This window comes from Pagrus major, chromosome 21 (genome assembly GCF_040436345.1).
Source record: "Pagrus major chromosome 21, Pma_NU_1.0".
NCBI lineage: Eukaryota > Metazoa > Chordata > Actinopteri > Spariformes > Sparidae > Pagrus > Pagrus major.
This window is the reverse complement of record NC_133235.1, coordinates 32,111,864-32,139,259: the sequence shown is the minus strand read 5'-3', so window position 1 is coordinate 32,139,259 and position 27,396 is coordinate 32,111,864. Positions and strand designations below refer to the sequence as shown.

Genomic DNA, 27,396 nt, shown 5'->3' with positions numbered 1-27,396 from the left:
TCACGTTACCTTTCACCTCAGTGATCCCACAGCGTGTAGATTCATGGAAAAGAGAGGCCTGGTGTCAGGCATCAGAATCTGTAAAGCTTGTTTTGTGCTTGTTCGATGGGATTTGACTGGGACTGCAGCCACGTGAAGCAGAACCAGAGGCTCTTTATTCAAACTCTTCATGACATTTAATCACATGAAGCATGATGCTGTTTGGTGGCAGGTGAGGCTTTCTCACCCTCCTGTCACACCGTTTACTTGTTTACAACCAGTAATGTTTCAGGACTTATTAGAGGTGTCCTTCTGTCTTTCTGTTCGTGTCGAGCACCAGAGACCAGCTGGCTTTTTGAGCGTCGGCAGAATTTAATGCGCAGAGAAACTTGAGTTTTGGTCGTATTGTGTTCAGTATCTGAAGGAGGCAGTTGCTTGGCACCGGCGCAGATCCCCGAGGCCAAAAAATACTGAGGGACGCTGCGTGGCTCCCACTCCAAATCTGTTTCTGCTTTTGCCAAGTGGCACTGCGTCAGTACAAGAAAAAAACCACAAGACAAACTGGGTTGTTTGTGTTGTTTCTGTGGGCCTGCAGGCTTTGTGGGATCCTGTTGAGGAGCTTAGGCTGGCGGAGTCAGACTCATCTTTTAAATCATTTCTTACAGACAGAACTTTATGTAATTTGTTTGGACAAGATTATTTCCACTTGTGTTCGCCTGCTTAATACTCAGTTTGACTTGTGTCTCCATTTAATTCCTCTTTGCTCTCAATCTTGATGTTTTCTTATCCGCTGTAGGACAGCTTTTAAACGTATATAGTCAAAGTTCAACTCTGCTTCAAAAAGTAACAACTTCAAGGATAGGGAAGAGGATGAAGGTGACTAAACTTAACGTGGATAAAACTTTTAAATATTTCTTCATCTGTGAACATTTGTCTCAGCGTCACAGAACAGAAACAGCCGCCAGTCGAGGTCGCCTCCGGATCACTGCTGCAGTCAGGTTGATAAACAGGAGTGAAGATAAATCCACTTTTTAATCCCAGAAGTTACAAAGTAATCTCTGTAAACGGCTCCAGATCCGAGCAGAATCTGATGAGACTCCAGGCGTTTATTCCTGCAGAAGGTCCGGATCTGCACCGACTCTGTCCTCGAGTGCTGGTCGGCTCTGAGCAGCTGAGCAGCGGCTTTGCTCCGACACTCCACTCCCCTCACAAAGTCGTAGTTTTTTAAAGAAAATATGACTTTTAAGATGAGACAACACAGGAGGAAACACTGTGAACATGTCTTCTCTCAGACTAGTGAAAGGAAAACACCCAAAATACACGTTACTGTGTTTATTTTACTTCAGATTTCTGTCCTTAATTTGAAAATCAGCAGCACCATGATACACCAAACTTTCTAGTTTTTCCCCACCTATGTTTTAACAGAGGGAAGCTTCATGGTATATCTGTAAGTTAAATCTTCCCCATTCACCCGTCGTGTCCCCTTAAGATTCAATAATCGGCTTCATCAGAAGGAAGTTTTTGCAGTGAAGGTGTTTAACTAACTATCCAACAGTTTTTGTTTCGGTGCACTAAAATGAGTGATTTCTTCTCCCCCCACAGGAGAGACTGGTGTTATCAGTCTTGCCACGTTTTGTAGTTTTGGAAATGATCAACGACATGACAAATGTAGAGGACGAACACCTCCAGCATCAGTTTCACAGAATCTACATCCACCGCTACGAGAATGTCAGGTGAGGCCACACGTTTGGATGTAATGTAGTAATGTAGCGGTGACTTAATGGATGTCGGGGGGTGGGTCGGTGGTGGAGGCGTGTTTGTGAAAGCTTTCAGAGGCCTCTGAGGACACAGGACATGTTGTGAGTCTGGAAAGATAAAGATAAAATATAACTCACAGAGATCTGAATCAACTTACAGCTGTTTATCGTACCAACTGATTAAGACTCGCTGGGCAGTGTCACAGATCCTCATGTCAGACTGTAACAGAGAAAACAGGACTTCTTCACTGACTGTAAATAAAGTGCATTGTAAGTGTTTGGATGGTGTGAATGAACTGACCTGGATATTAAAGTGACATTTCCATATTTTATTCAGCATTCTTTTCGCAGATGTTAAAGGCTTCACGAACCTCTCCACGACGCTGTCAGCGCAGGAGCTGGTGCGAATGTTGAATGAACTCTTTGCACGCTTCGACCGCCTCGCACACGTAAGTGACTCGACTTTGGACCCCACGGTGTACGTTGATGTGGTGACCCCTGATGCTCAGTTTAAAGTCATTTCCATTACCAAAATATCACTCAGGCTTCAGAGTCAGCTCCTGTGGTCAGGTCAGATTCATGCCACTTTCAGTTGATTCCACATTTTTGTGGCTAAAACAAACAATATAAGAATAATCGTCATCTCTTTCAACCACTCTTGTTGCATAATCCACTTTCTCACTGTCCAGAACCTGCCAAAGCTTCACTATTCCACCATAAGCTGTTTCTTTAGTCATATTGTTGTGGGCTCAGTATGTTCCCAAAAGTCTTTGTTTGTCAGTATCTTCCAAAACCAACACGACCGCTCCAAAAACGTGAGCTGTTAATGATCCGACTGCGCTCCAGCCAGGGGTTTGGTTAAAGAGACAGTTCACCACAAAATCAAAAGCACATATGTTTCCTCTTACCTGCGGTGCTGTGTATCATCTAGATTTTGGTTTTGGAGATGTCTGCCTTCTCTTTAGTATAATGGACCTCGATCTCTTTCCAGATATCATGACCCAGATACTCGAGATAATCCACTGACCTTGTTGTGAGAAAGAGACAAGAAAACAGTTCACGACTGTAAGTCACTACTTATGACAACCTCTGTGGATTATCTGGACTAACAGGGTCACTGGAAAGAGACGATACTGTTTTGTTGAAAAAATGTCTTGTTTTGGGCACTTTGAGCACCACGAGCCGAATGCCACTTCCATCACACTGGAGAGAAGGTAGACATCTCTTCAAAACTTGGCAACTCACACCAAAACAATCCAGATGGATAAACAGCGCTACAGGTGAGAGGAAGAATATGAATTCTTTATATCAGAATCGATACAGCAGATTCAGAGATATCGCCTTTTTTATTCCACACGTTGTTCTTCTGAGTGACATCGCTGGAGGCAGTTTATCAGACAACATGCAGCTTCCTCTGAAACCACAAAAGGCTTTATACTACGTTTTCCACACATGCAGTCGGACTCCCCGACACCTGTAAACACTTTAATGTGCGTTACCCTTTCAATGGCAGACTTCTGCAGACGCTAAAGGTTTCATATCAAGTTGTGTTTCAGTGGCGTCTTCACGGCTCATGATCAGATTCCGATATAAGACTTCTCTTCCTTCTCCGTGTCCGATAGAAAAATAAATCTTCAGAAACAAACGGTGAACCCAGATGTGGCTCCGCCGCCTGGTTGATTGGGTTTTTTTCTCCAAAGCTCGTGAAAGCTAAAATAAAAAAATAAATAAAAACTCCAGCAGCAGAATAAATATTTCGTTCAGAACAACAGAGTGAATAACTGATTCACTCTGTCGGACTGAGTGTTTGTCTGATATCAGATTTTCAGACCGTCACGCTGCTTCCAGTCAGAATTTCACAATCAGCTCGTTGATGCAGAACCGGCCTCGTGTGGAAATCGATTTTTTTCCTTCACGTTTTCATTCCTCACTTATATTTCTCTTCATTCAGATCACGTCAGCTTCACTGTGTTCCTCTGTTGTGAGCTTAATTAAATGGATTTTTCTTTACGTTATACTTGCTGCTATAAACTGATGTGATTGGTTGTTTTTCAGGAGAACCACTGTCTACGAATAAAGATCCTGGGGGACTGTTACTACTGCGTGTCTGGTCTACCTGAGCCCAGACAGGACCACGCCCACTGCTGTGTGGAGATGGGCCTCAGCATGATCAAGACCATCAGGTACTGACGTCCTCCATGAGGTTTCTATGATTACAGTTATTATGAGCTGTGAGGATGGAAACTGATTGGTCTAAACTGAAATATTACAACGACTGCTGGATAGATTACCCTGAATTATTTCATGGAATAAATGGGATTAAAAGAAGTAAAGTGTAATAAGTAATGCTGGAAGGCAACAAGTACAATTACAAACTTAATGTGTTTTAAGTGCATTCTTCAAAAAGTGTCAGTTAAAGTAACAAAAGGAGTTTGGTTTGATAAGTTGAGTTAAATCTTCTGTCTGTCGGCTTCTTTTACAGTTTTTTCTCTATTGGGATAAAAACCACCAACTCTTTGAATTTTGGGCTTTTGTTCCCTCAGTTTTGTCTCTTTACTTTGACAGACTTTGGCATCGTCACTAAATATCTGTTGACTGGTATTTTCAGCAGTTTGCATATTAACGGCACTATAGATGTTCTCGGACATGTTTTCTCCCCCCTGTTAACTGGAAGTGTAAAGTTGTGTGGGATACAACTACAGCCCCCGTTTTCATCTGACGCTTGTGTTCAGGTTGTAGAAGGTTTGTAGGACCCAAATGCAGACAATCAGACAGGGAGATGGTTAAAAGGGAATTTATTATAATGCACTAGTAGAAGGCAGTGAAATGAGGTGGCTCAGCAGGTGTTGTTGTGGAGGCTCTGTTGAGTGAAACACGGAGGATCCACAGTGGAGTGAAGCTGGTGGCAACAGAGCTGGACCTCGAAGGTAGTTCAATCACTGGAGAGGTCGAGGAGAAACTCAGTGACAAAAGAGAGGAAAGTCACAGCTAGCTGAGAGACCGTGCACCACATCAAGGAAGAAGAAATAATCTGGCGGAGCAAGGACAGAGTATTTGAGCTGGCGCTGATGATCCGATGAGCTGCAGGTGTGTGAGAGGCCCAGCCTCTGCAGAGCACTCCTGAAAACACGAGCAGGAAACAACGAAAGAAGCCACAACAAAAGTCCAAATCATGACGCTTTGTTTAAATTGGGGCAAACCGACTCCTGCGTGCAGTGAGCCCATGGATGCACAGATTCCAGTCAGTGGATTGTTTGATTAAAGAAAACTTAAAAACATGATTTTTCTCAACCAGGTTCTGCAGTAATGAGCAGTGTCTTGTTTTAGGTTTACGTTTCAACGATACGTCAAAAAGAGGAAGTGGAAGTCACTCTGAAGCTAAAGATAAGTGTGTCAGGTCCGTGTGATGAGGCCTGACTCAGGTTTTATAGCATTGTGAGCCGCGTGTCACACCACAGTGTTGATCAGCAGCCAGCTGACGCCTGCAGGCACCTGGCTCTTCACCTCACACAGACACTCTGCTTCACATCAGATCTCCAAAACTAAAGAACAAAAGACAAAACCAAAGAAGCAAATGTTCACGTGCCGCTGCTACAGACAGGAAGTGTACGCTGCTGTTGCCATGGAGTCACCCTGTTTTTTTTTACTTTAAGTTGTTAAAAGTTTGCTGAGTCTTTCTGTATAAGCTGTCAGTTTCTGTTGGATGTAGAGGATTACGGTTGATACTGAAGAAAATGTGTCTATGTGGATTTATGGACATTTGTCTGTGATTTATTCATACTGCCATCACTGCAGTGTGTTTGGCGGCTGTGTGTTCAGGATCGACTGCAGGAAGTTTAGACTCTGAGGAGAATGTGTGCGAGTTTTGATGCAAATTGTGTCAGTGGGTTTCGGAGGCTTAACACGGCTTTAAATACAGTTTTGAGGCACTTGTATGTTCTGTTGATGCGTAAAACTCACACAGAATGACTTTTACTTCTACAGCAGATCTTTGCTGCAAGTACGTTGAGTCAGAGCAGCAGCACACCTGAGCTGTCTCCTTGTAACTTTAAAGGAATCTTCTGGAGAAAATAAACCTCTTCCACCCCGAGGCGTTGGACAACAGTGCCCTTATCTTTACATTTCTTTCATCTCATTTCTCGCTGCACTGTGTTCGCCTGCTCTGTGATCTGAAAGAAGCTTCCCTGCAATATTTGCATTTGCAAGAATAAGCCCCCGGCTGTGTTTCTACAGAACATCAGTAACGTGCAATTACAAGGTCCAACCATATCACACATCCGTGCATGACTGAGACGGGAGAAGAAATATTTTCTGTGATGATATCGTTTTTTTGAAATTACACAACAGGGATTTGCAGATTTCATAAGCTCGTGAATCGCGACACATAACTGACTGTGTAATCTTCAGTTTATGTAAAAATGAGCTATGAAGCAGAAATAAAGTCGGCGGCACACAGTCGCTCTGCAGCGAGTCGTGAAGAGGCACGCAGAGGCCGGAGTTTGTGCTTTTAAAGCTCAGAGCGTTTTTCATTTTGATTATCTTCTCTGTCGCGGTAACACTTTGGCCTCGTCACATCACAGTCAGCGTGACAGAGAGGGAGGGGAGGGCGCTGATGTTTGGAGGGGAAGGAGGGATTAGTGACGGATAAGCTGTGAGATTTGTGCTGTATACTATTAAGTCAATATGGCGAGCCGCCTACAGACGACCACTTTGTGCTGCAGAGTGCAGCTTGGTGCTCAAACGCTGATCAAAGGAAGTAAAGATAAAGACGTCTGCAGGTGTCGTCACATAATTAATAGTGACTGTGTCGATGTAAGTGTGTTCTTACCGGTCAAACAACGATACAATCCAGAATTCAAACAAGTTGAGACAGGAGCAACAAAAGACTGGAGAAGTTCTCCCAGAACACGTGTTCGGACCGGTCCACAGGTGAACAGGTTGATTTGTAACAGGTGATGGTATCGTGATTAAACCCGGATTTAAAATGGGATCTGTATCTGGATACGTTATCCTTCGCCTCTGGATTTGTCTGCTAAACCTGGTGCCGACTTTGAATGTGTTCTCTTTATCCTCAGATCAAATCTCGAGTACATCAGCACCAGACTCCCTTAGAAATATCAGAGTTTTATGAGTTGGTGATCTGGAGAAAACTTTATGAGCTTTACAAAAGGACGGTTAGGACAAATTATTTATTATTGGTCCTATCGTGTAAATGCAGATGTAAGACATTAAGTTTTTCTTTTCTTTGGGGAAAAAAATCAACGTCAATGTGTCCAGGTGTGTTGCAGTAGAGGTGTGGAGGCTCCTCGTTGATGAGATAAATGATCTGGTTGTTAACAGCAGATCAGCGGCTCAGATGACTGTAGCTCACACCGTCACACACAGTTGTTTCTTACTGTATATCTGTCACATCGTTTGGTGCTGTGATGGCAGAGAATAGACGTATGATCAGTAAGAACAAACGTTCAGCCTGAAGCACAGCTGAGCCTGACCTCAGGACTGTAGCTCTTCTTCTTCCTTAAGAGAAAACACCACAGCCAGGTGTGCAGAGTCTGTTCATGGTCCCGTGAGGCTCATCAGTTACACTTATTAAATCTTGTATTGACTCAGTTATGATTTTTTGAGTGTATATTGACATCACAGCCATGAGTCACCACTCTGAGCTGCTGCCCTCAGGACAAGGTGCAAAGAAAACCATCTATAGATAATCGTTTGTCCCTGGTGCCGTAAAATATCTTAATCTGTAAGGACGAGTCTTCTGCCTCAGCACACAGCTCTTTATATTTTTTTTTTTTCCTGCTCCAGTCCAAGTCATCGTATCATCGAGGACCTGCTGCTGTTTTAAATGTAAAAGTGTTTTAATGTGTCCTGTTCAAATATGAAATGTGGTTTTTGTATGCAAATTTCTGCCCTTTTCAACACAAAAGGTGGAAAATAATGCATTTAATATTTAATTCTTTTATATAATGATGATAAACAGCAGGAATTCCACTTATTATAATGTTACTAACACTGACTAAGTGAGTTTTTCCATTATCCAGATAACATGTTGGATAAAGATCACAATTTAAAACCAGCTGTGAATTAGATCAAACTTGATTGTATAAACGATATCACGACGTGTACGGGAACAATTCATTTCATTTGTAAACACCTGCATTGTTTTTTATTCGCTTTTTGCACAGCGTGGGGTACAAACGTCCATGACAGTCCACTCAATAGTTGTTGAGATGTTTCAGTCTGCAGCAAAGTGGTGGAGCGATGGATCTAATACGCCTTTTCTACTGGTCAAAAATCCCACTTAAACCTGCTGAGATCAGCTTTTGTGTGCAATGTGAATGTGTGAACTCTGCATTTACACCCGGGTCAGTTGACTCTGCAGTAGACCCGTTTTTTATCGCCTCGGCTCGGCTTTGATCTAAACCTAAGCCCCGGGTGGACACGCTAATATTGAGTGTTTTCCAGTAGCCAGACTCGTGACTCGTGGGTTTCTTTGTTGTATTTTTGTGTCGACTGTGTGCTGCGGTGAGAATCAGCCGCTCTGTGCTCATGTTTGACCTCAAGGATTCTCACAGAAACATTTTGATCTGCATTAATGGTGCTGATAAATGAGGCACTACAGCTCACGGTCGTGATTAACCCACCTCTTGTAAACATGAACATTATCATCAAAAGAATAAGAAGCTGATGATGAATAAACAGAACATTCAGTTATTAAATGGATACAAAGGCGGCTGTTAACCTGCATGTATGAACACAAATGAGTAGAAATAATTTGATGGCATAATGAAACTGTCCATCTGAGCTCTGAGTCACTCAGACACCAAAGTGTTTGGTGAAGCAGACGAACCTTTGGAGCGAAAAGGGAAAATGTTCAGTGCTCCTGGCCTTTGATTTGGGCTGATTTTCCACAACGATGACAACAGACACTCATCATGGATGTACGTCAGCGCAGGCACTGAGGGACCGCGTGGACGACAAACTCTCAGCGGAGGTCAAATCCAGTTTATAACTCAACTTATCCGATCTGATCTGTCGTAGCAGTCCAACCAGGATAAACTCTGTCCAGGAGCTGAGAGACAACAACACGTTGAGGTATAAGGAGACAAAACTAAACACTCTGACCATCACAGCCTAATCCACCTTTACACTTCAGGAACACATTTGGGGTATTGAGTGAAATTTTTCATCAAATATCGGATGGATCACCATGAATGTGGTGCAGACGTGCATGTTTCCCCCACAGGATGAATTGTTTGGCGATGTTTAAACTGCCATCATCAGGTCAATTATTGCTGTTGTTGTTGTATTTTGTGTTTAGTGCTCATTGAGAAATGTCATACAGCACCATTCAGACACAAGGTGCAAAGAAAACCATCTATAGATAATCGTTTGTCCCTGGTGCCGTAAAGTATCTTAATCTGTAAGGACGAGTCTTCTACCTCAGCACACAGCTCTTTATATCTTGTTATTTTTTTCCCCTGCTGCAGTCCAAGTCATCAAATCATCGAGGACCTGCTGCTCTTTTAAATGTAGCTTTTTCTATTTCAGTGTAAACGTGTTTTAATGTGTCCTGTTTTCAGTGACGTGGTGTTTTTAATGCACCCTTTTCTGCACATGCAAGTAAAGACACTCTGAATACTGACTGACGCCCATACAGAAGCTGTCGTGACACGTGATCCCCGATTGTTCGGCTGTAATCGTGTGTCTGATCCGAAGCGCGGCGCTGACCTCCACAGTCAGGTGAACAACCTCCCTGCAGAGTCAATAAAGTATCACATCATCGTCATGACTAACTGCAGTTTGTCTGAGTTAATTTCCAGCCCCGGGTGTCGTTCAGCAGTCGACCGACTTTAAGCACCTGTCACAAACTCCCAGGATGCCTTTCACCTCACATTCATCACTGCCGTTACGAAGCATGAAATGAGTCCGGGAGGCAGGGAAGGGCGTGACAGCCCCGTCTGCTCCTCACAGACGTTGTATCAGCCTCAGTTTGTCCTGTGTTCATTGTGTTCTGGGATAATAAAGTATGAAATGAGGAGCAGGTTTTATTAACGGCTGTGAAAAAGTCTGCCGAAATGTTTTTCACCCCGCTGATACGCGTGAAGTGTATTGTGCTCATTTCCTGGTGGATTTGTGAACAATGTTTGTCCGTCAGCGTTATCTGTGCATCTGTTCACCTGAAGGTCAATTTCATGTATATTCATTGCTGAATTAATGTCGCACAGACACGGTTTTGTACACACTGACCCAAAATCACCCCTGGACTGAATTTCCTCAGCATAAAAGCGAAGCACACCATATAAATCTTTGCATTTTTATGGTCTGTCCAGCAGCCTTGGTTTTCACTCTTCTGTTCAATATGTAATGAGAAGGATCTCGCAGTTTGCAGTCAGGCAGACCACTGCATCCATCCGATGGTAACTTTTAAACTGAACTCAACTCGTTGTGTTTCTTCCAGATACGTGCGATCACGTACGAAACACGACATCGACATGCGTATCGGGATTCACTCAGGCTCTGTGCTGTGCGGCGTGTTGGGACTCAGGAAGTGGCAGTTCGACGTCTGGTCCTGGGACGTGGACATCGCCAACAAGCTGGAGTCCGGAGGGATCCCAGGGTGAGTAAAGATACAAGATTTAAGGTTTGTTGGAGGCATTTTGCCTCTAATTTGAGTGTTGGTTAGTGAGACAGACAGGAAACACGTGCACGGCTTGGATTTAACTACAGATGTTGTGGAATTGGGGATACTGGTAACTATATTTATGCCTCCGCCCCGGTGACGGTCGTTGCATGGTGTTTTTGTTTTGTCCATCCATCGGTCCCAGTCTTGTGATCAGGGTATCTCAAGAACGGCTTGAGGGGACTCACAGATTAACAGATTAAAATTTGCTGGTCAAAGGTCAAAGGTTAAGGTCACTGTGACCTGACTTCTCTCCCATTCTCGGGAACGCCTGGAGGGAACTTCTTCAAGTCTGGGACAAAGCATTTGGCTGATAAAATGCTTCAGGTGACTGCTGTTGCACCATGTGACAAAGCTGTTTATCAGTCCTCTATGAAAATATTCTCTCAGTGTAGACGGCATGTTTCTGACTGGAAATTATTCTCTGGAATCAAACACGCCAATATAGTGAGAACTACTTTTAATACCTTCTGTCAGTTCACTAACTGCTGGTTTGAGATATCCTGCCAGCATCTGCTATGGAGATCTCTGACTGTCTGATGATGTATAGCCTCCGATAAGTGCTGGGACACACTGGACCTAAAGCTCGAGCTCACTGACCTGACGCTGCGCAGGACTTCATTCACACCTGAGCTGCACTGATTGGCTGGAGGCGTCTCTGAAATCAGCTGCTTCAAACTGGCATGCATGATGTTTATTCTTGAAGGAGGACTTGGTGAAATAAATCTGCTGCAAAAAGGTTATGTCAGTTTTATTACAAAGGACTCCCTCAAGAACAAGTTCAAGAGTTAGTGTGTAGATTGTAGTATACGTCCATTTGTTGTTGTCTGAGACACTCCGAGCCTGATCTGTATGTCCTGCAGGAGAGGACAGTTTATAGTGTCTTACTCTGTGGCTTCACATGTTTTAGGTCAGCTGACTCTACAGAACAAACACTATTACATGAACAAGCTCTTGCCTTGGCTGTTTCCCAGTGAAATAGATGTGATAAGCAGCATGCACTATCATTTAAATCTGTGTAACAGATCTAATTTGTCTTTTTAATTTGTCTTTTTTTTTTTTTTACCTTAAATCCTTTTTCTTAGTTTTGTTGCTTGTTCATGTTCTGTTTTCTTTCTTTGTTATTAAAGCTGCACTAATCTGTACTTTATAGATCGATAATGAATCAAAAGACTGAGAGAACTCATTTGTATCGACACTCTGACCAACTCTGCAGTTATACAAAGCTCGTTTGATATTTTAGGCACATTTCCTCTCTGGTTTAGTCTCAGTGTTTCCAGCAGCAGGCAGCTGTTTTCATCACTTTACACTATTTCCTCAGCAGCAGACAGCAGACAGACACAGTCAGACACTAGCTGCTGAAGAAAAAGGAGCATGTAGCAGCCAAAAATGAAAATTGGATGTACCTTCACCAGCTGGACAGTAACACCTCTCCATTGTGAGGATAATGCTGCTGTGGCTGCTGAATGTGTCAATATGCAGCTGGTCCCCCACATGTTAACTTTAAAAGGTGATAATGTGTCAGGACTCTGTGTCAGTCAGCTTTTTGTGGAGTTTGTTTGCCTCCTAGTGGCCAAAACTGCCTACTGCATCTTCAAAATTGACTGTACTCTTCCCGTCCCGTTCCAGGAGGATCCACATCTCCAAAGCGGCTCTGGACTGTTTGAACGGGGACTACGAGGTGGAGGAGGGCCACGGGAAGGACCGCAACGACTTCCTCCGCCGCCACAACATCGAGACGTACCTCATCAAGCAGCCAGAGGAGAGTCTGCTCACGCTGCCGGAGGACATCATGAAGGAGGCGGCCAGCTCGGCCGACCGGCGGGCCAGCAGCACCACCTTCAACGAGGCGTCCTGGAGCCCCGAGCTTCCCTTCGACAACATCGTGGGGAAGCAGAACGTAAGTCCCGCCGCTGCTCGTAGTTCAAGTGGTGTTGTGCACTTTATCACACTGTGAAAACACGTCGATCTTCACGACTAACTCGTTCTGCAACTGAGGGTTAAACTGCTATTTCTATCCAAACATGGCCATTAAAACATTTTGTGGGAGGGAATTCCTCTCGCAGAGTATTTTAGCTGTTTTTCAAACCAAATTGAAACAAGTAAAATAATCTTAACCTGTAGGTCAGATTTAAAAATACCACTTTAAGCCTCACTGCAGGATGGAGTGGCTTCTTAAGATGGACATGTTTTGCGGTGCATGGGAATCTTGTCGCCTGTTTGTTAGTTGTTCTGTCTTCTTTTGTTTTTCTGGGAACGAGTGGACGGCTTTGTGTGGAGAGATTGTGTTGCCGTGGTAACGCGTCACAGTGTGTCAGCCTGCCTGTTTGTGAGGATGACGAGCTTCTGACTGTGTGGCCCATTAAAACATCCCCTTCATCCCTCCTCCATTTGTCGGTTCCTCCCTCCCCCAGAGGCATCATGGTGACATTTTGGGTGTTTTGTCTGCGAAATTTCCTGATTTTGGAGGAAGCGGTGCAGGGATGTTTTTTTTTTTTAAAGGTCAGTTCATCCAGAACATCATTTTACCTTCCATACAGTGGACACAGATTCTGAAGCCATTCTTTAAAGCATTTGAATGGGTTTTTTTAGATGAAGTGCTTATATACAGCAGCATTCAGGGTGAAAAGAAAGGATGGACAAATAAATCTTTGAATTAGCTTATTGAACATTAAAGCAAATATGACATTAAACATACAAAGAGTGTGTTTGTGTTGCATTTGGCCTGCAGGGTCTGACAGTCAACTGAAAGTTACACTGAAAGCAAAGACAGTGTTAATTATGTGTCTTTGACTTGTGACCAATGATTCTGTTCTGGTTTCTCTCCTGGACGCCCGATACATGAGGTCCCTCCAGGAGATATTATGCTCTGCTATGCAGATGATACTGAATTTTTCTACTGCAAATTATTTTCTGGATTTTTCTATTAGTCATGTTGTTTATAAACCATGAGAAATTAGTGAGAAATATCAACCATATTAACAGAATAATTGTTAGACAAAAACTTACTACAAAACCACAGCTACGTTCAAACCTTACATTTGTTTAGCGTTCATTTTCAGTGCTGTGCTTACGCTCCGGAGGCACAAAACCACTTTTAGGGTTAGGGTTAGGAAAACATCATGGTTTGGCTTCAAACACCTGTTTTCGTCACCACGATCACAGATGGAGGTGGTCCGACTTCTGTGATCGCCAGTTTTGGTGGAAATGTCTGCAGCTGTCCTTAAAAAACACCTGTTTTTTAATACAGGATGGAAATCCACTGGTATGACTGGTGTAACAAGTCCCAGTCTGGTGTCCAGCTGTGTTCACTGGCAGGCAGCTGGTTAACTGTAAACTCCAGTCAGCTAATAGGGCCAGTAGCTCCACGGCTAACTGAGCTACTTGCTAACAACATCTAGTCGCTGCAGACAAAGGTAGCTCCAGCAAGTGTGTAGTGAACTGTGAGCTGTTATGTCAGCCTCTATAGTTTTGGATCTACCTTTGTATTCTGACCTTTAACAGCAGTGCCTGTATGGATGCGTGATCTGGCCTGGTGTTTCTGATGTGACATAGTGAGGGGCGACATCTTAACTGCATTTTATGTCTTACATTTTTCTTTTATTGTGAAGACTTTGAGATGTATGTGAAGAACACCACAACCGTACGCCAGGCTGGCAAAGATGAGGCTCAGGGTCAGTTTTTATTTAGTCACTGTCCCGGGCTTCATTCCAGAAAAAAGTTGGTCCCGAGCCTACACAGCCACAAGTCATTCACAGACTCCTGCATGGAGGTGTGTGTTGCCCCACACTCACACTCACACTCACAAATATGTCACTAATGTATAATAGCTCAGAGGGAAGGGGGGATAAAGCTGCATATCCAGGCCGCAGTTGCATCCACAGATTTGTTTTAGGGGACGAGCTGTTCCGCCCGGCCGGGACTCGATGTTCCTACACCAGAACCAACTGCTGACTTTGTGGAACCTGCTGCTTCTCCTCCAGGCCAAAAAACATTCAAAAACACTCGCAGAACCAGACAAAAGTGTGAAGTAGATCGGATCAGCGGTTCTTGAGATATGTGGAGGACAAACTCAAAGACCGACAGACAGGCAGATGAAATGAATTTGGACTTTAAGATCTCAGAAATGACAATTTCTATCTCATTTCTGACGTAGAATGAAAAATAATCCTCACAATGGGACTTCTGTCACCTTCCGTGATAAAGCAGTGTTCTCCAGCCTTCAGTGAAACTTGTCCTCACTCTCTTTGTGACAAATGAGCCACAGCTTTTTTGTCTCACCTCCTTCAGCCGTGAGCTAACGCTGAACTCTGCGTTACCTCTTGTGTATATATGAGGATTTGTGCAGCTCCTCCTCCGCCGCTGCGGGCCTGTCAGGAGCTTATAGCGGTTGCTGTAACTGTGCGTTTGGATGCAGAGGAATGTTATTTCTGAAAAGTGCCACGTCTTTGTTTCTGGCACAATGAAAGCCTGTCAGGACAGTCATTTCAAAGAGTGGCTCTTTGCATATCAAAGGCTCCTCGGAGGAGTTTTTAAGTGTCTTTCATGTCGTCGCTCGGCTCCGCCTGGAGCCCAACTTCTCCCTCTCCGGTGGTTTTCTGTCCTCCGGGTCCCCGTCCTTCCCTTCCTGTTGGTCTGGTTTAGTTTTCAGCATCACTGGATTGAGGACAAGGTGGAATATGAGTGTGTGTGTGTGTGTGTGTGTGTGTGTGTGTGTGTGTGTGTGTGTGTGTGTGTGTGCGTCAGTGAGAGAGAGGGAAATAGAGTGAGTGAAATGTAGGAAAAGAGAAAGAGCATTCATTTTCTTCAGTTATGTGTGTGTGAGAGTTTTCACTGCTGTAAAATCCAAACAGTCTGATCTTTAACTGGGACGTCCGTACGTCTCATAGTAAGTTGAACAGATTGACACAGACACTTGAAGTTAGCGGTGAGAGCTCTTAGGCCTTAAAAAGTCTGAACCTTTGTCCATCTGGAATAAATTAAACACCAAAAATTAATCATGTGGAGTTCAGCTCTACTGATCAAATTAAAGGCATCTTAATAAAAAATATCTCACTTTCCTGCTGAGAGAGAGATAAGACGACTGATGCCACTCTCATGTGAGCAGCTAGCTGACGTAGCTTAGCACAACGACTGGAGATATACTTGTTTTTTAACTGTGCATTCACGTAGACATGAACGTAGTTGTTCACATATTTGCCTATATACTGTACGTGTTACTGGAGGATACCACTAGATGGCAGACGTTTGCTTGTAGTCCCTCTGTTGTTCCTGCTGCTGCTGATGTGCTGACTGACCCCTGACCCTGTCACATCCCCTCAGCGGCCCTACACTTACTGTACAGCTCATGTGTGTTTTGCATTTTGCAGACGCATAGCGTTAATTTCTGAGGATGTGCACAACCGGCAGTACAAACAGACACAGGATACGTGAGGCAGCCATCATGCACATGCCAACGCATTGTTAAAAGCAAGTATATGTTGGACCTTTAAACAGGAAATCAGCGATTCACAGTCAGTGATTCCAGCAGACACGAAGCATCATGCCTGCCTGACATTGTTGACTTGCTGAGTTTTTATTTATTACATTATTTTTCCTTGCCTTCTGTGCTTTTGCCACGGGGAGTCAGCTACATGGTGTTAGTGTGGTGTTCAGTGATGTTACAACTGTGTCGTGCTGTAGATACACTCAGGGTGTTTTATTTTGAAAATTGACCGAATGCTCTGTCTGACCTCGTGCTTGACTCGATCTGCTCTGTGCAGTTTGACGAGTCCGCCGCTGTCAAAAATAGACTCGCACGTATTCGCAGGCGTGGCACGTTTCAGCAGCCTCCCAGTCGTGGCTCGGCTCTGGCGGCCGTGCCGTTGCAGTAGCTTGACATGGACGTGCCCTGTGGAATCTGAGGTTACGCTCACTAATGAACCCATCTGGTGTGTTAACAGCATCTGAAGTGTTGGAACAACAAATCATGTGGGTTAATGTGCTGGACTGTGTCTTGGTCAAGAGCTGCTGGCTGGCTGAGTCCTTTTATTCAGCCAGTACAGTGAGAGGCATAAATACACAGCTACGTCCTGACATGGACAACTGGAGCCTCCATTAACTGTAAGTAGCTGTTTGAAGACATGCAATAAAGAGTAATGACGGATGATTCATCTTCTTTACATACGGCTGCGTGAGGTGCACTAACCAGGTGACAGCTCTGTGCTCGTGTCCGTGGAAACCGTTATCTTCCAATCATCCTGTTTTTTATTGATAGGTACGCTGATGACTATTGAATAAACATCATCATATCCTGTCCATCACTGCGTTTATGGGAACTATCAGGACTGACTGCCGTCATCAGACTCACAAGATTCATCAGCAGGAAAGACTCGTGTGTCCGGGCCGACGAGCTGCAGCCCTGAAATCAGACTCCCAGCTCTGTGTAGGCTCTCTCTACCGGCTGAGTGCCTCTGTCTTTACCTCTTTCATGCTTCACTGTGTGCCTGCTGGCTCCCATGATGCACAGCACTGTCACACTGCTTTCACCTCAAAGGAGGTTGTGTGTTTCCTCAGAAGACCCAGTTACTCAGTGTCTCTGCGCTGTGAAATCCGGGCCAAAAAGAAACGGCTCCATTTTCACGTTTCTTACCCGGTGTCGGTCTGTGTTGGTGCTGCTCCTCTGAGGTGTTTACTCTCCTGTCAGCTGAAGAAACTAGATGTTTAAAATGAGAGAAGAAGAAGAAGAAGACACAACAACAGGCAGAATGGATTACACACTGTCTGATCTCCATGTGCTTCACTGCAAGTAAATGATATTTTCTGGCTCTGTAAACCTGCCAATGTTACAGCAGCAGATGTTTGTGAACACAACTGATCCAACCACTGAACCACAATATCACCAGACTCCCTTAATAAATCACATAATTTTAAGAGTTGTTGAGTGAGAAGGAACTCAGACAAAACTTTGTGAAACGGCAACAACAGATTCTGAATCATTGTCTCCTTCTTGTAAATTCAGCATTAAATGAAAACAGTAAGTTGTTTGTTTCCTTGTAAAAAGTGTCAGTTTGTGGCAGCATGGCTGCACCAGCCTGTCTGCTTCTGTGTCTAAAGTGCTAAAGTCTGACCTGCCAACATTTAGCAGCTGTTTGAACACACTGTTTACACTGATTTCACCATTTACACTCAATTTATGAAAGAAGAAACATTTTATTGATCTAAACATGTCACATTTTACAAATACACTAAACAGTAACCAATATAGGCTACTTCTTTGTCCCTGTGGAGAAAGTCACCAGACTCCCTTAAAAAATTGTTCAATTTAGTGATTTGTTGAGTTAGGAGGAGCTTTGTGAACTCTTTAAAACTCTGTCTCTGACAAAATCTTAACAATTTTGGCCTTCTTGTGAATTCGGCAAACGTTATACGTGAAAATATGTATTTCTTTATGTAAAACATGTTGTGTCTGCTTGCTCCAGTGATTGTACGTGTCCTTTTCCATATAGAGTAAGGCGCATGTTAATCACTCAGGACGGATGTTGTGCTGCTGTACTGTATGCACACTGATGTCAGAAATGATCTCAGATGATCAGTCGAGGCTGGAGAGAGTATCCCATCATGGAGGTGCAGGACGAGTGTAACTGTTGACCTGTTGGAGCTGCAGAGGATCGACACCTTCATTTGGATTCATCCATGAATATGTATGTCGCAACTTTCATGGCAATCTGTCCGGTAGTTATTTCACTTTGTGCTACAGCGTCGCTCCAGATCCTTCATTTGGCCCGAGGCGTGTTTGTGGTTTACATAACGGGCCGTCTGCAGTCCTCTGAAGAACACCGGCTCCAAACAAGTCGTGTGGCTCTCTGGCTCTAAAGTTAATCTGCCGCACTACCAGACATGTGAGACATCCAGCACATGAACATCCTCTGATTCTGCTGTACATGTTCACATTGTGTGATCTGAGCGTCACCCCCCCGCCTCCACTTGACCTTTTTCCTGGCATCATGTGTTGGCATTTCCAAGACACAAACATGTCCTGTTATTAATATGTATCATAACATGTAACCCCATACCGCTGCCCCATACAGCCGACCACCGCTCTGGGCCACATCGCACCGGCTGGTTTAGAGGAGGGAAATGTCAGGGATGGAAGCATGTGCCCTTCAGGCTGTGTGCTGCTTCTTCAGGGACGTGTACGCTCAGAAACAATCATGGCAGCGCGGCTTATAACAACCTTCCCCTCCGAGCCATCGTGTCGTGAGTGGACGGCTGAGGGCAGAGGTCTTATTGACATTATGAAGTGGCCTCTGAAGTGCTGGATCCACCTTTCCAATATAGAGATGCACTTCTTTTCCTCTCATCCATGTTAAACCCTGCTGGTCCCAAAAGAGGCTCCAGACAAAAGCTGGTTACACCGCTGAGCTTTTGTTTTTAGTTAAGTGGAGATCCCAGAGTTTCCTCCAGTAGCAGTCCCGGGAAAAAACAGAGTATATGATATATTTGTGACATCCACCACTGTGTGGAAAGAGGCGATTGAACAACGACACAACAAAATAGGTGAATAAGTTCTCCTGGACATTTTTAACACAAGTGATGAAGTAAGTCTGTGAGTGTGTGTGAAGAGGTGAACAAATGATCAGTCTGCACTCAGCCTGGTATCACACCACACTGTGTGACAGCGGTGCTGGTCCACCGCGTCGCTGTTTTTGCGTTTGGCCTCGCCGACCTTTATAAAAACAACACACTCACATTCTGTGTTCAAGTTAGCAAAATAAAAGCACCAAAATCAAAACTCCTTTGTCGTTTTGACGCCTCCCTTTAATTGTCTGTGTAGAAACTAGTGCAATGCATTGTGGTAGCGGAGTGTTGCGTCTTGAGAGACGGGCTTTTCGTTGTCGCTCCTCAATAAGTTGATTTCTGGCGTCCGACATGACGCGCCACTTCTGTCGAATTACAATGCGAACAGATTCTGCACCTGCACGGCTCATCTCTCGCCTAAAATGTCTTCAGAAACACATTTTGCAGAGCTATTTCTGTAATAGAAGAGAAAGTTTCCAAATGAGCCGCCATGTTGGTCCAGTTTGAAGTGCCAGGGCAGCTCACGAGTGGCGTTCATCCAATCAGGTGCAGCCAGTATATCTTTGTGTGGTTGCTGGAAGCCTAGTTCGTCTTTGCTTCAGTCATTATCGCCCCCTGCTGGTACCGAACCTCATCACACTCACTCGCTGTCCTCTGGTGGATCGGTGGGTCTGTTACAGGCTTTGCTATGAGACACGATGCAGCTACATTATAATGAGTGAATCATTTGAATACTGACAGTAGTATTAAACAGTAACATTTAATCTTCAGTAGCAACAAGTAGCCTGAATATAATATGACGAGACCATCCGGCTCAGTTCATATCTGTAGTTTACAGTGTATATGTGATATGGACATGTTTACATTCACACATAATGACGCTGTGTCTCCACTGAGATGAGCTGAGATCATCCTAAAGCTGATAACAGGGTCCACGTGTCATCAGCACCAATCAGCCCGGGAACATGTCCGTCTGAAGCCGTCGGTCCTCATCTGAATCCACAAAATGCCGTCCGATTGTCTTCATTGTAATGAAGCTCGTGTGTTTCTGGGTGTGTTAATGATTTGACACACAGGCCACTCGTCTCCATTCACATGCAGCAGAGGTTCAGTCGAGTTCGAGTTCAGCTCCAGTGCAGCTCTCGCTCTCCTTTATCTCCTCTGAGTGCCGGGAACAAAAATGGCCAATTTACATTCAGTTAATACTTTATTCTGACGGGGACACGTCAGGGGAAGTTCTTTGTGTTTGCAGGAAGGACTTTTTCCCTGATTCTTTACATCCGTTTTACTTTTATCTGCCGGATTAAAATTCACAAGTCTTTTTCAATGTATGTTCATTTCCTCACTTATAAATGTTCTGAATGTCCTGTTGTCTCTTGTCTGGTCGGGTGTCACGAAACAAGTTGCTTCAAAATAATATTTTGCTTTGACTCGTCTGTGGGTTGAATATCCAACAACTGAGTATCGAAGCACCTTCAGTGTGTGAGAATCGGTCCCTGATGTTGATAAATGCTGCAGTTTCCTGTAATTTGTGAGGCATTAACCAATAAACCTCCAAATTACAGTCATTTATAATCTCCAGGTGGCTTAATTAGATGAAATCTCTCTGTAATGACGGCCGGTGATCGTCAGAACGGCTTCGACAGGTAAAAAGGAAAAAAGAAATCCTTTAATCGAGATTAGTTTGAGAACATCGGTTCTTTTTCAGTCTGAAAATGAGCTTCTAATGATCTCAGCGTGATGGATTGTATTTGTGAACGCATTAAGGGAGACGAGGTGAGACGTGTGATTGGCCAGAACCGGCGAGAGACATTTTTGAATTTCTCACACATTTCTCTCATAATCACTTTGCCGGCTGCCGGCTCTGCTGGGCTCAGACACTCAGAAGGGTAATTTGTTGGAAGTTGCCACGCGGCTGCTTTAGCTCCCGGCTAATGGTGGAAGGCTAATGTCAGCGGCTCTGAGAAAATTACTCCTCACGTATGACCTTTATCACTTCCAGCTCAAGTGCTTCACTTGAACGAATGAATGTGACAGGAGCTCACCACGACTTGCTTCACAGTGCAGCACGTCAGTGGACCACAGTAAGCTTTCTTCTTTATGTTTTAGCTCATTGAAGACAAATCATGTGTACTTGAGAAGGGACTGACCGCCTTAACGGGGACAATGACATCTAAAACGACCTGATTACAAGAAGGAAAGCAGGAAATGTTGTAAAGATGCTGTCGTGCAGCACAAAGCTCTTTGTGCCGGGATCAGACGACACAAATTCAGGCTGATTTTCACACAATTAGGTCGCAGCCGACTTATTTCCAGCGTCAGGAAATGACGTACGGGCGTGTAGAGTAAAATAACTGAAGAACAGTGATGTTGCATCAGGGACGCTCCACAGCACCCCGAGGAAAAGTCGAGCATGTCAGGATTTTTTGTATCTTCCTGCCTAGTTTGACGTCTCCTATGACGTGTTCCTTCACGTTGACCAATAGGACGACAGAGTGCTCTGACGCGTAGATGTAAACATGACGAAGAGGACGAGAGAAGCTGCTGTGACGTAGAGGAACGGTTCGTTGAGCTGTGGCAACAAAACCCTCGGGGGACGACCATGACAGAGTCAAAAAAGAAAGATGTTGGTGAGAGATATCGGAGGCACTTCAGCTACCCAGTGAGTAACATGCTTGTTAGCTATGCTAGCTTCGGTAGCCACGATTGACAATTTCCTGTCCTGCCACCCGATGACCTCGCGGAGGGTCGTGAATGGTGATTGGTCGTAGTGTTGCCAGTCTCCGACCAAGACGCAGCAAGAGTTCATGCCGCTGTGACTGCTTCACGACATGGTGCCCATCGTGAGTCAAGGTGATTATCTGTCTGCGTGCAGGTCCTGCTGAGTCCACTAATTTCAGAAACTCTCTAAATTTGACTGTCGATCTTTCTAAAGCAACGTTCGAGTCACTGTAAACTCATTTTCATATAAATTATCTCAACCAAATTCCTTTTGAATTATAAAAGTCAAATTCGAAACCATCAGAGCGGATTAAAAAAGCAGCTTTGGGGAAGGTTACGACCTCGAGTGTATTTTTGTTTTCGGAGAGAGAAGGAAGGCGAAGTGGAACGGGAAGTGATGAAGTGGTAAATTAAAACCTGAGGAGAACCTTTGTCAAACCAAAGAACCTCGTTCATTTCAATTACAACTCACGATATTACATGTGACTGTGTGGCGAGGCTGTTCTGGATGAGGACGTAACGCTTTTTAAGGGTTTAGTTTAAAAATACTCAAACGTATTTGAGGGTTAAATTCATGAAAACAGGATTGTTTTTCTAACCTTCGCTCTCTGAAGATGAATCCATTAAATAAATGTTTCAGAATCTGTTTTGTGCTTTTGGTGTTTTTATCCACATAACTCGTCTTTTCTCAGCTGGTTTTTTTGTCCATTTCATGCTTTTATATTCATTCATCACCTGTGTTCATCCTCCTCTCCAACCACAGTTGTCACAGCCTCGTTGTAATGAGTGCATAATCACAGGCTTGTCACCACTAACATCGATGCAGAGTGAACGAGTGAATGGGAGATGCATGACTTTGCTCTGAGCTGTCCGTCTGACTGCGAACGTTGCATTTTGGTCTTCCCTTTTCTTCCTTCTCCTTAATTTTCTTTCTTTCTTTCTTTCTTTCTTTTGTGTATGTAATGATCGTAACTGTGTGTCTGTTCTTTCTTTTTTTCATTTGTAACTTGAATGAAACAAAAAGGGGGACAAGCAGGTTCATTCTATGTGCATGTGCTTTCCCCCTAGACTCTGGCTGCCCTAACGAGAAATTCGATAAATCTGCTTCCAAACCATCTCGCACAAGCTTTGCATGTCCACTCTGGTCCTGAGGAAATTAACAAGCGAATAGAGAGCGCCATCGACTTACGGAGTGGCGATAAGTTGAGAAGAGAGCATATCAAGCCTTTCTCACTGATGTTTAAAGACTCCAGCCTGGAACAGAAGGTAGCTGGGGTTTTAGACAGATAACTGTTTTTTTTCTTTCTCTCTCCCTCCTCATATCTATTCTGAGATGAAGACTTTCAGACGCAAAACAACAACCAACTATTTTTTTTGTTTCCTGTCATGAGTAAGCTAAAGGCATCGTAGATACTGGAATAAAAGCATGGCCTGTGTTTTTTATTTTACTGTGTTTACATGAGTCAGACCGCGGTCACATGAGTGAAGGACAGAAAATAATGCAAAAAAACTGTACAAACTTTATTGTTGATGGAGTCTGAAGTGTGCTGCAGGTTTTAATTACAGCCAGTAACAACTTTTATAGACTGACCTCATTGAATAATAAATTCAAAGACAAAATACCAATTATTAATTCAGTTTTCGTGCTTTAAATGATAAATTGTGATTAACAAGACATTTTTTTTAGTCTTCCCTCTCACAGTTGTGTAGTTGTTTTGATTTAAAGAAAGTCAAATTTAAAGTATTTCATTTTAGTTTCAGTTGGAGTACAGATCAAACATTACCGTCCTCGTATCTCTTTGTCATTTTGAGATTTGGCATCGTAAATTCAAAATGGTGGAGGGAAGACGAGCTGCACAAACTGTTAAATCCTCATTTTCAGAAACCAGACAGGCAAAACAAACAAACAAACAAACAAACAAACAAAATTAAACTCAATAAGTAGTAATAATAACACCAAAGGGTATTGTTGCCTGAATATTTTGCATGTTTTAAAGTTGTATGTGTAGATTTCTTATTTATTTAGTTGAAAAATATTGTTATATGTGTTCTGGCTTTCTGAGAATAAAAAGATTTAACAGATATTCAAGAAAGTTGTGCATGAACAGGCTCATTTTATGACTTGAATTCAAAATTAAAGTGATGAAGTGAGTGAGTTAAATCAAACGAGTGACATTTATGTCACAACATAAACGTAAAAAGTCGACAGAAATTTGTAAGTTTATGATTTTTTTTAAATGTATTAATTTATTAAGTGGTTATAATGAACGGTTTTACACTTCAGACTCCATTAATGTGCATGAATTAACACAGTGAACCTGATCTCAGTAGAAACACTCAGAGATAACAGATAAAACATTTTAACAACATGCAGCTCAAACATTAAACCAGCTGAAACACGACTCATGTTTCATTCTGAAATTTAAAAACAATCAGCTGTGATTTTTTGCTTCGACGGTCGTAAGATAGTCAGCTGATGTTTGTCGCGCCTGCAGAACCTCCTTCAGTTTACTCATGAGCCAAAGCCCACCGTGGACCTGTGACCCTGTTACAGTCTGGTGGAGAAAGTTGACTTGTTCAACTTTTCTTTTTCTTTTTGCAGGAGCACGTTGCATTCACCAAAGAAAAGAGCTGAAACATGTTTCAAATGTACGACTAACACACCCCGTAATTATGATGTACATATCAGTCTTATTAGATTATAGACAGTGAAATATGTGTTGTGAAATTACAGCAACAGATCAACATCTTCAATTAGTGTGACAGGACGATTTATCCCTGCAAACCAAACAGTCAGGTGTTGCGTCAGTCATCACAAAGTCATCCTGTGCAGCCAAACATTGTTCAAACCAAAGAACTTTATCTTAAACTCTATTTTAGATCCTAAAGTTCCCAAAGATACCAGATACATCAGGCTGAATCAGAGGAAATGTTCCTAAAACAAGAATATTTCCGTTGAAAGGCGTCTTGAGTTTGACTGTTTCACTCAGTGTAAACATGATATACAGTATCTCTAAAGCCACCGACAGGAAGTATAACCTGAAAACTACATTTTAACCGTCAGAACTCAAAAACTGGCACATCAACATCCTCGTACCCAAACGATTAAATATGTCGATTATCAGCTTCTCCCAGAACATCTATCACCTCTCTGCACTTCCTCCCTCACAGCTGTAAAAATGACTCCAGCTGCTGGAGGTTTGTCACCTTACAGTAAACATAAATATTCATTTTGATACAGCAGGCTCAGTTTACACCTTTAATCATAGTCAGAAAATGTAAAAACAGATTTTTTTTTTCTGATTGCAGACGATTCTTAAAGTAACCAATGTGCTACAACCACAGCGTCAGGAAAAGTAACTCAGTCTGAGTTTAATAAAGTGACATTTTACCAAAATCACAAAATATATCAAAGAAATTCAACTTGTGATAAACGACAGAACTTGTGAGTGTAATTAGCATCAAGTAATTACAAATCATAATCAGGAGATATGTAAGTCATAATGAGGAGACGGCGTGTCCAGATGTTTTCCTTGGTGAATGCAGTGCACTCCTGCAGCTTTTTGTTCTCTTCAGTTTTTTGTTCCATGACTACGCTCACCTCTGACCTTTAAGTTGACCTTCATGTCGGCCCCTCTCCCTCCTCCACATCTATGTTTCCCCCTTTTGAATCCCACACCGCCATTTTCAAAACTTCTCCAGGAACCTTTACTTTTATTGGTTTGACCTCTGAACCTCTGTGCAGTGATTTGCTGTTGGCCTCCCTCCATTTTTTTTTTTTTTTTTCTTGCCAAAGTTGTGACAAAACGTGACGCATCCTCTTGCTAATTTCCCAGCACCCTTTGAGAAAGAGACAGAGCGAGGACGGGGCAGCGGGGGTCACTGGGGAGAAAGTCTGAGATTTGAGATGAGTCGGGCTGTCGGTCCAGATCGGTGACTCATGAGTCTGACATCAGCGCAGGGCTTTCTTCAGGAAGTGCTTATATCCACCTTCTGAAACACCAGACAGTTTCCACTTTACCTTTTTAAAGAAAAAAAATAAGCTTTCTATCCCAGAGTTCAGTGAAAACGTAGACTCAGATTGTAAAATAAAGCTCAGTCTGTAGTTTTACAGGGAGTTACATGAACGTGCTGTAAATGTTTCTAGTTTTTTACATTTCTGCCTGTGTAGTTGTTAATGCTAAGCTAATTGCTTCCACAGCGATGCACAGACATGAGCAATACTAATATTCTCATCCAACTCTAAGAAAACAAACGAGCACATTTCCCAAAATGCTGAACAGTTTTTTTCATATCTGACCACAGACTTCTGATAAAAAACAGCTTATTGCTAGTTTCTCTTTGTCCGCTTAAGTGACGTGCTGCCTGGCGAATTATTTTATTAAAATAAAATAAAAGTAAATATACCTTAACAATCGACAAGTGACGGTCCTGCATTCAGACTGTACAAGAAAACTACAAAACAGATTAGACTGGATAGAAGTTGAGTTATTAGCGCTTGCTAACTCAAAAGTTCATCAAAAATCCTCCCTCGCCTCAGTGTAGCTCCTCAGTTAGCTTGTTTTTTTTTTTATTTCTTTAGCTCTCTGTTTGTGTCTCTGACTCAGCTAACAGCTAAAAGCTAACAGCTAGCATTGTGCTTGTCAGCTTTGCTCCCTCCCCAGGACCCCACGGCTAACCCACCAGCTCCTGTCTCTCTCTAACGCTTGTGGTTGAAAACATCTGCATGCATCTCTGTCCGTGCGTCGGCGTGTTTGAGGTGCATCTCAACGTGTCCGCTCTTCTTCGTCAGTCTGAAAACCTGTCTCTCCATCTTCCCCTCACCTCCTCTTCCTCCTTCTCTCTCTGCTCTTCTCCCTCTCACGGTGCAGTACTCCCAGATGAGGGACGAGGTGTTCAAGTCCAACCTGGTGTGCGCCTTCATCGTGCTCATCTTCATCACCACCATCCAAAGCCTGCTTCCCTCCGCCAGGTAACAGAGCAGAGTGAGAGTCACACTGAAGGTGTTAGTTCTGTATCAAATACAGACAATATCTTTAATACATAAAGTTTAAAAGCAAAAGATGTTTAGGTAAATATTGATATCTACTAAAGGTTGACCCTGGAGAAAGAGTTTGGGAACCATTGATTTAAAAGTTGGAAAATCGTTGTTTGGAGATCTGTATCTTGTATTTAGAGAAACATTTCACTTAATTATGGAGTTTGGATCTGTTTATTATGAGAATGCAAATAAAAAATGTAATTAAACATTTTGAAATGTTAAATCTCATATTTATTATTCACACATAAAAATTCATATTTTCCATGACGCTCTAATGTGTTGGAAAAATCCAATCCTTAAAGCCTCAGCCCACAACTGATGGCATTATTATTATCATTTTTATTATTATTATTATCATTTTGCCGTTTATTGTGTTTCCACAGGATGGTTACCATGGTGATCCAGTTCTCGGTCCTCATCGTCCTCCATTCCTGTCTGGTCCTAGTTACGACGGCAGAAGACTACAAGTGTCTGCCTCTGGTCCTGCGCAAAGCCTGCTGCTGGATCAACGAGACGTACGCAGCGCGCAACGTCATCGTCTTCGTCTCGATCCTCATCAACTTCCTGGCAGCCATGATCAACATAGTGAGTTCTCGTTCCTCCCCCAACAGATTGTTGTCGTGCGACCGCTGGATATTTGTTGTGTACGCTCTGAA

The 27,396-nt window shown here is 43.2% G+C and overlaps 1 protein-coding gene across 1 annotated transcript in view; it reads left to right on the top strand.

The window, feature by feature from the left end:
- Window positions 1–27,396, top strand: part of adcy8 (adenylate cyclase 8 (brain)) — a 76,765-nt gene that overhangs the window by 30,902 nt on the left and 18,467 nt on the right. Inside the window, exons 3-10 of the mRNA XM_073491251.1 lie at window positions 1,582–1,712; window positions 2,074–2,185; window positions 3,792–3,919; window positions 10,198–10,356; window positions 12,049–12,319; window positions 22,768–22,965; window positions 26,571–26,671; window positions 27,124–27,325. Coding sequence (XP_073347352.1) covers window positions 1,582–1,712; window positions 2,074–2,185; window positions 3,792–3,919; window positions 10,198–10,356; window positions 12,049–12,319; window positions 22,768–22,965; window positions 26,571–26,671; window positions 27,124–27,325 — 1,302 coding nt within the window. The remainder of the gene's footprint in view (window positions 1–1,581; window positions 1,713–2,073; window positions 2,186–3,791; window positions 3,920–10,197; window positions 10,357–12,048; window positions 12,320–22,767; window positions 22,966–26,570; window positions 26,672–27,123; window positions 27,326–27,396) is intronic.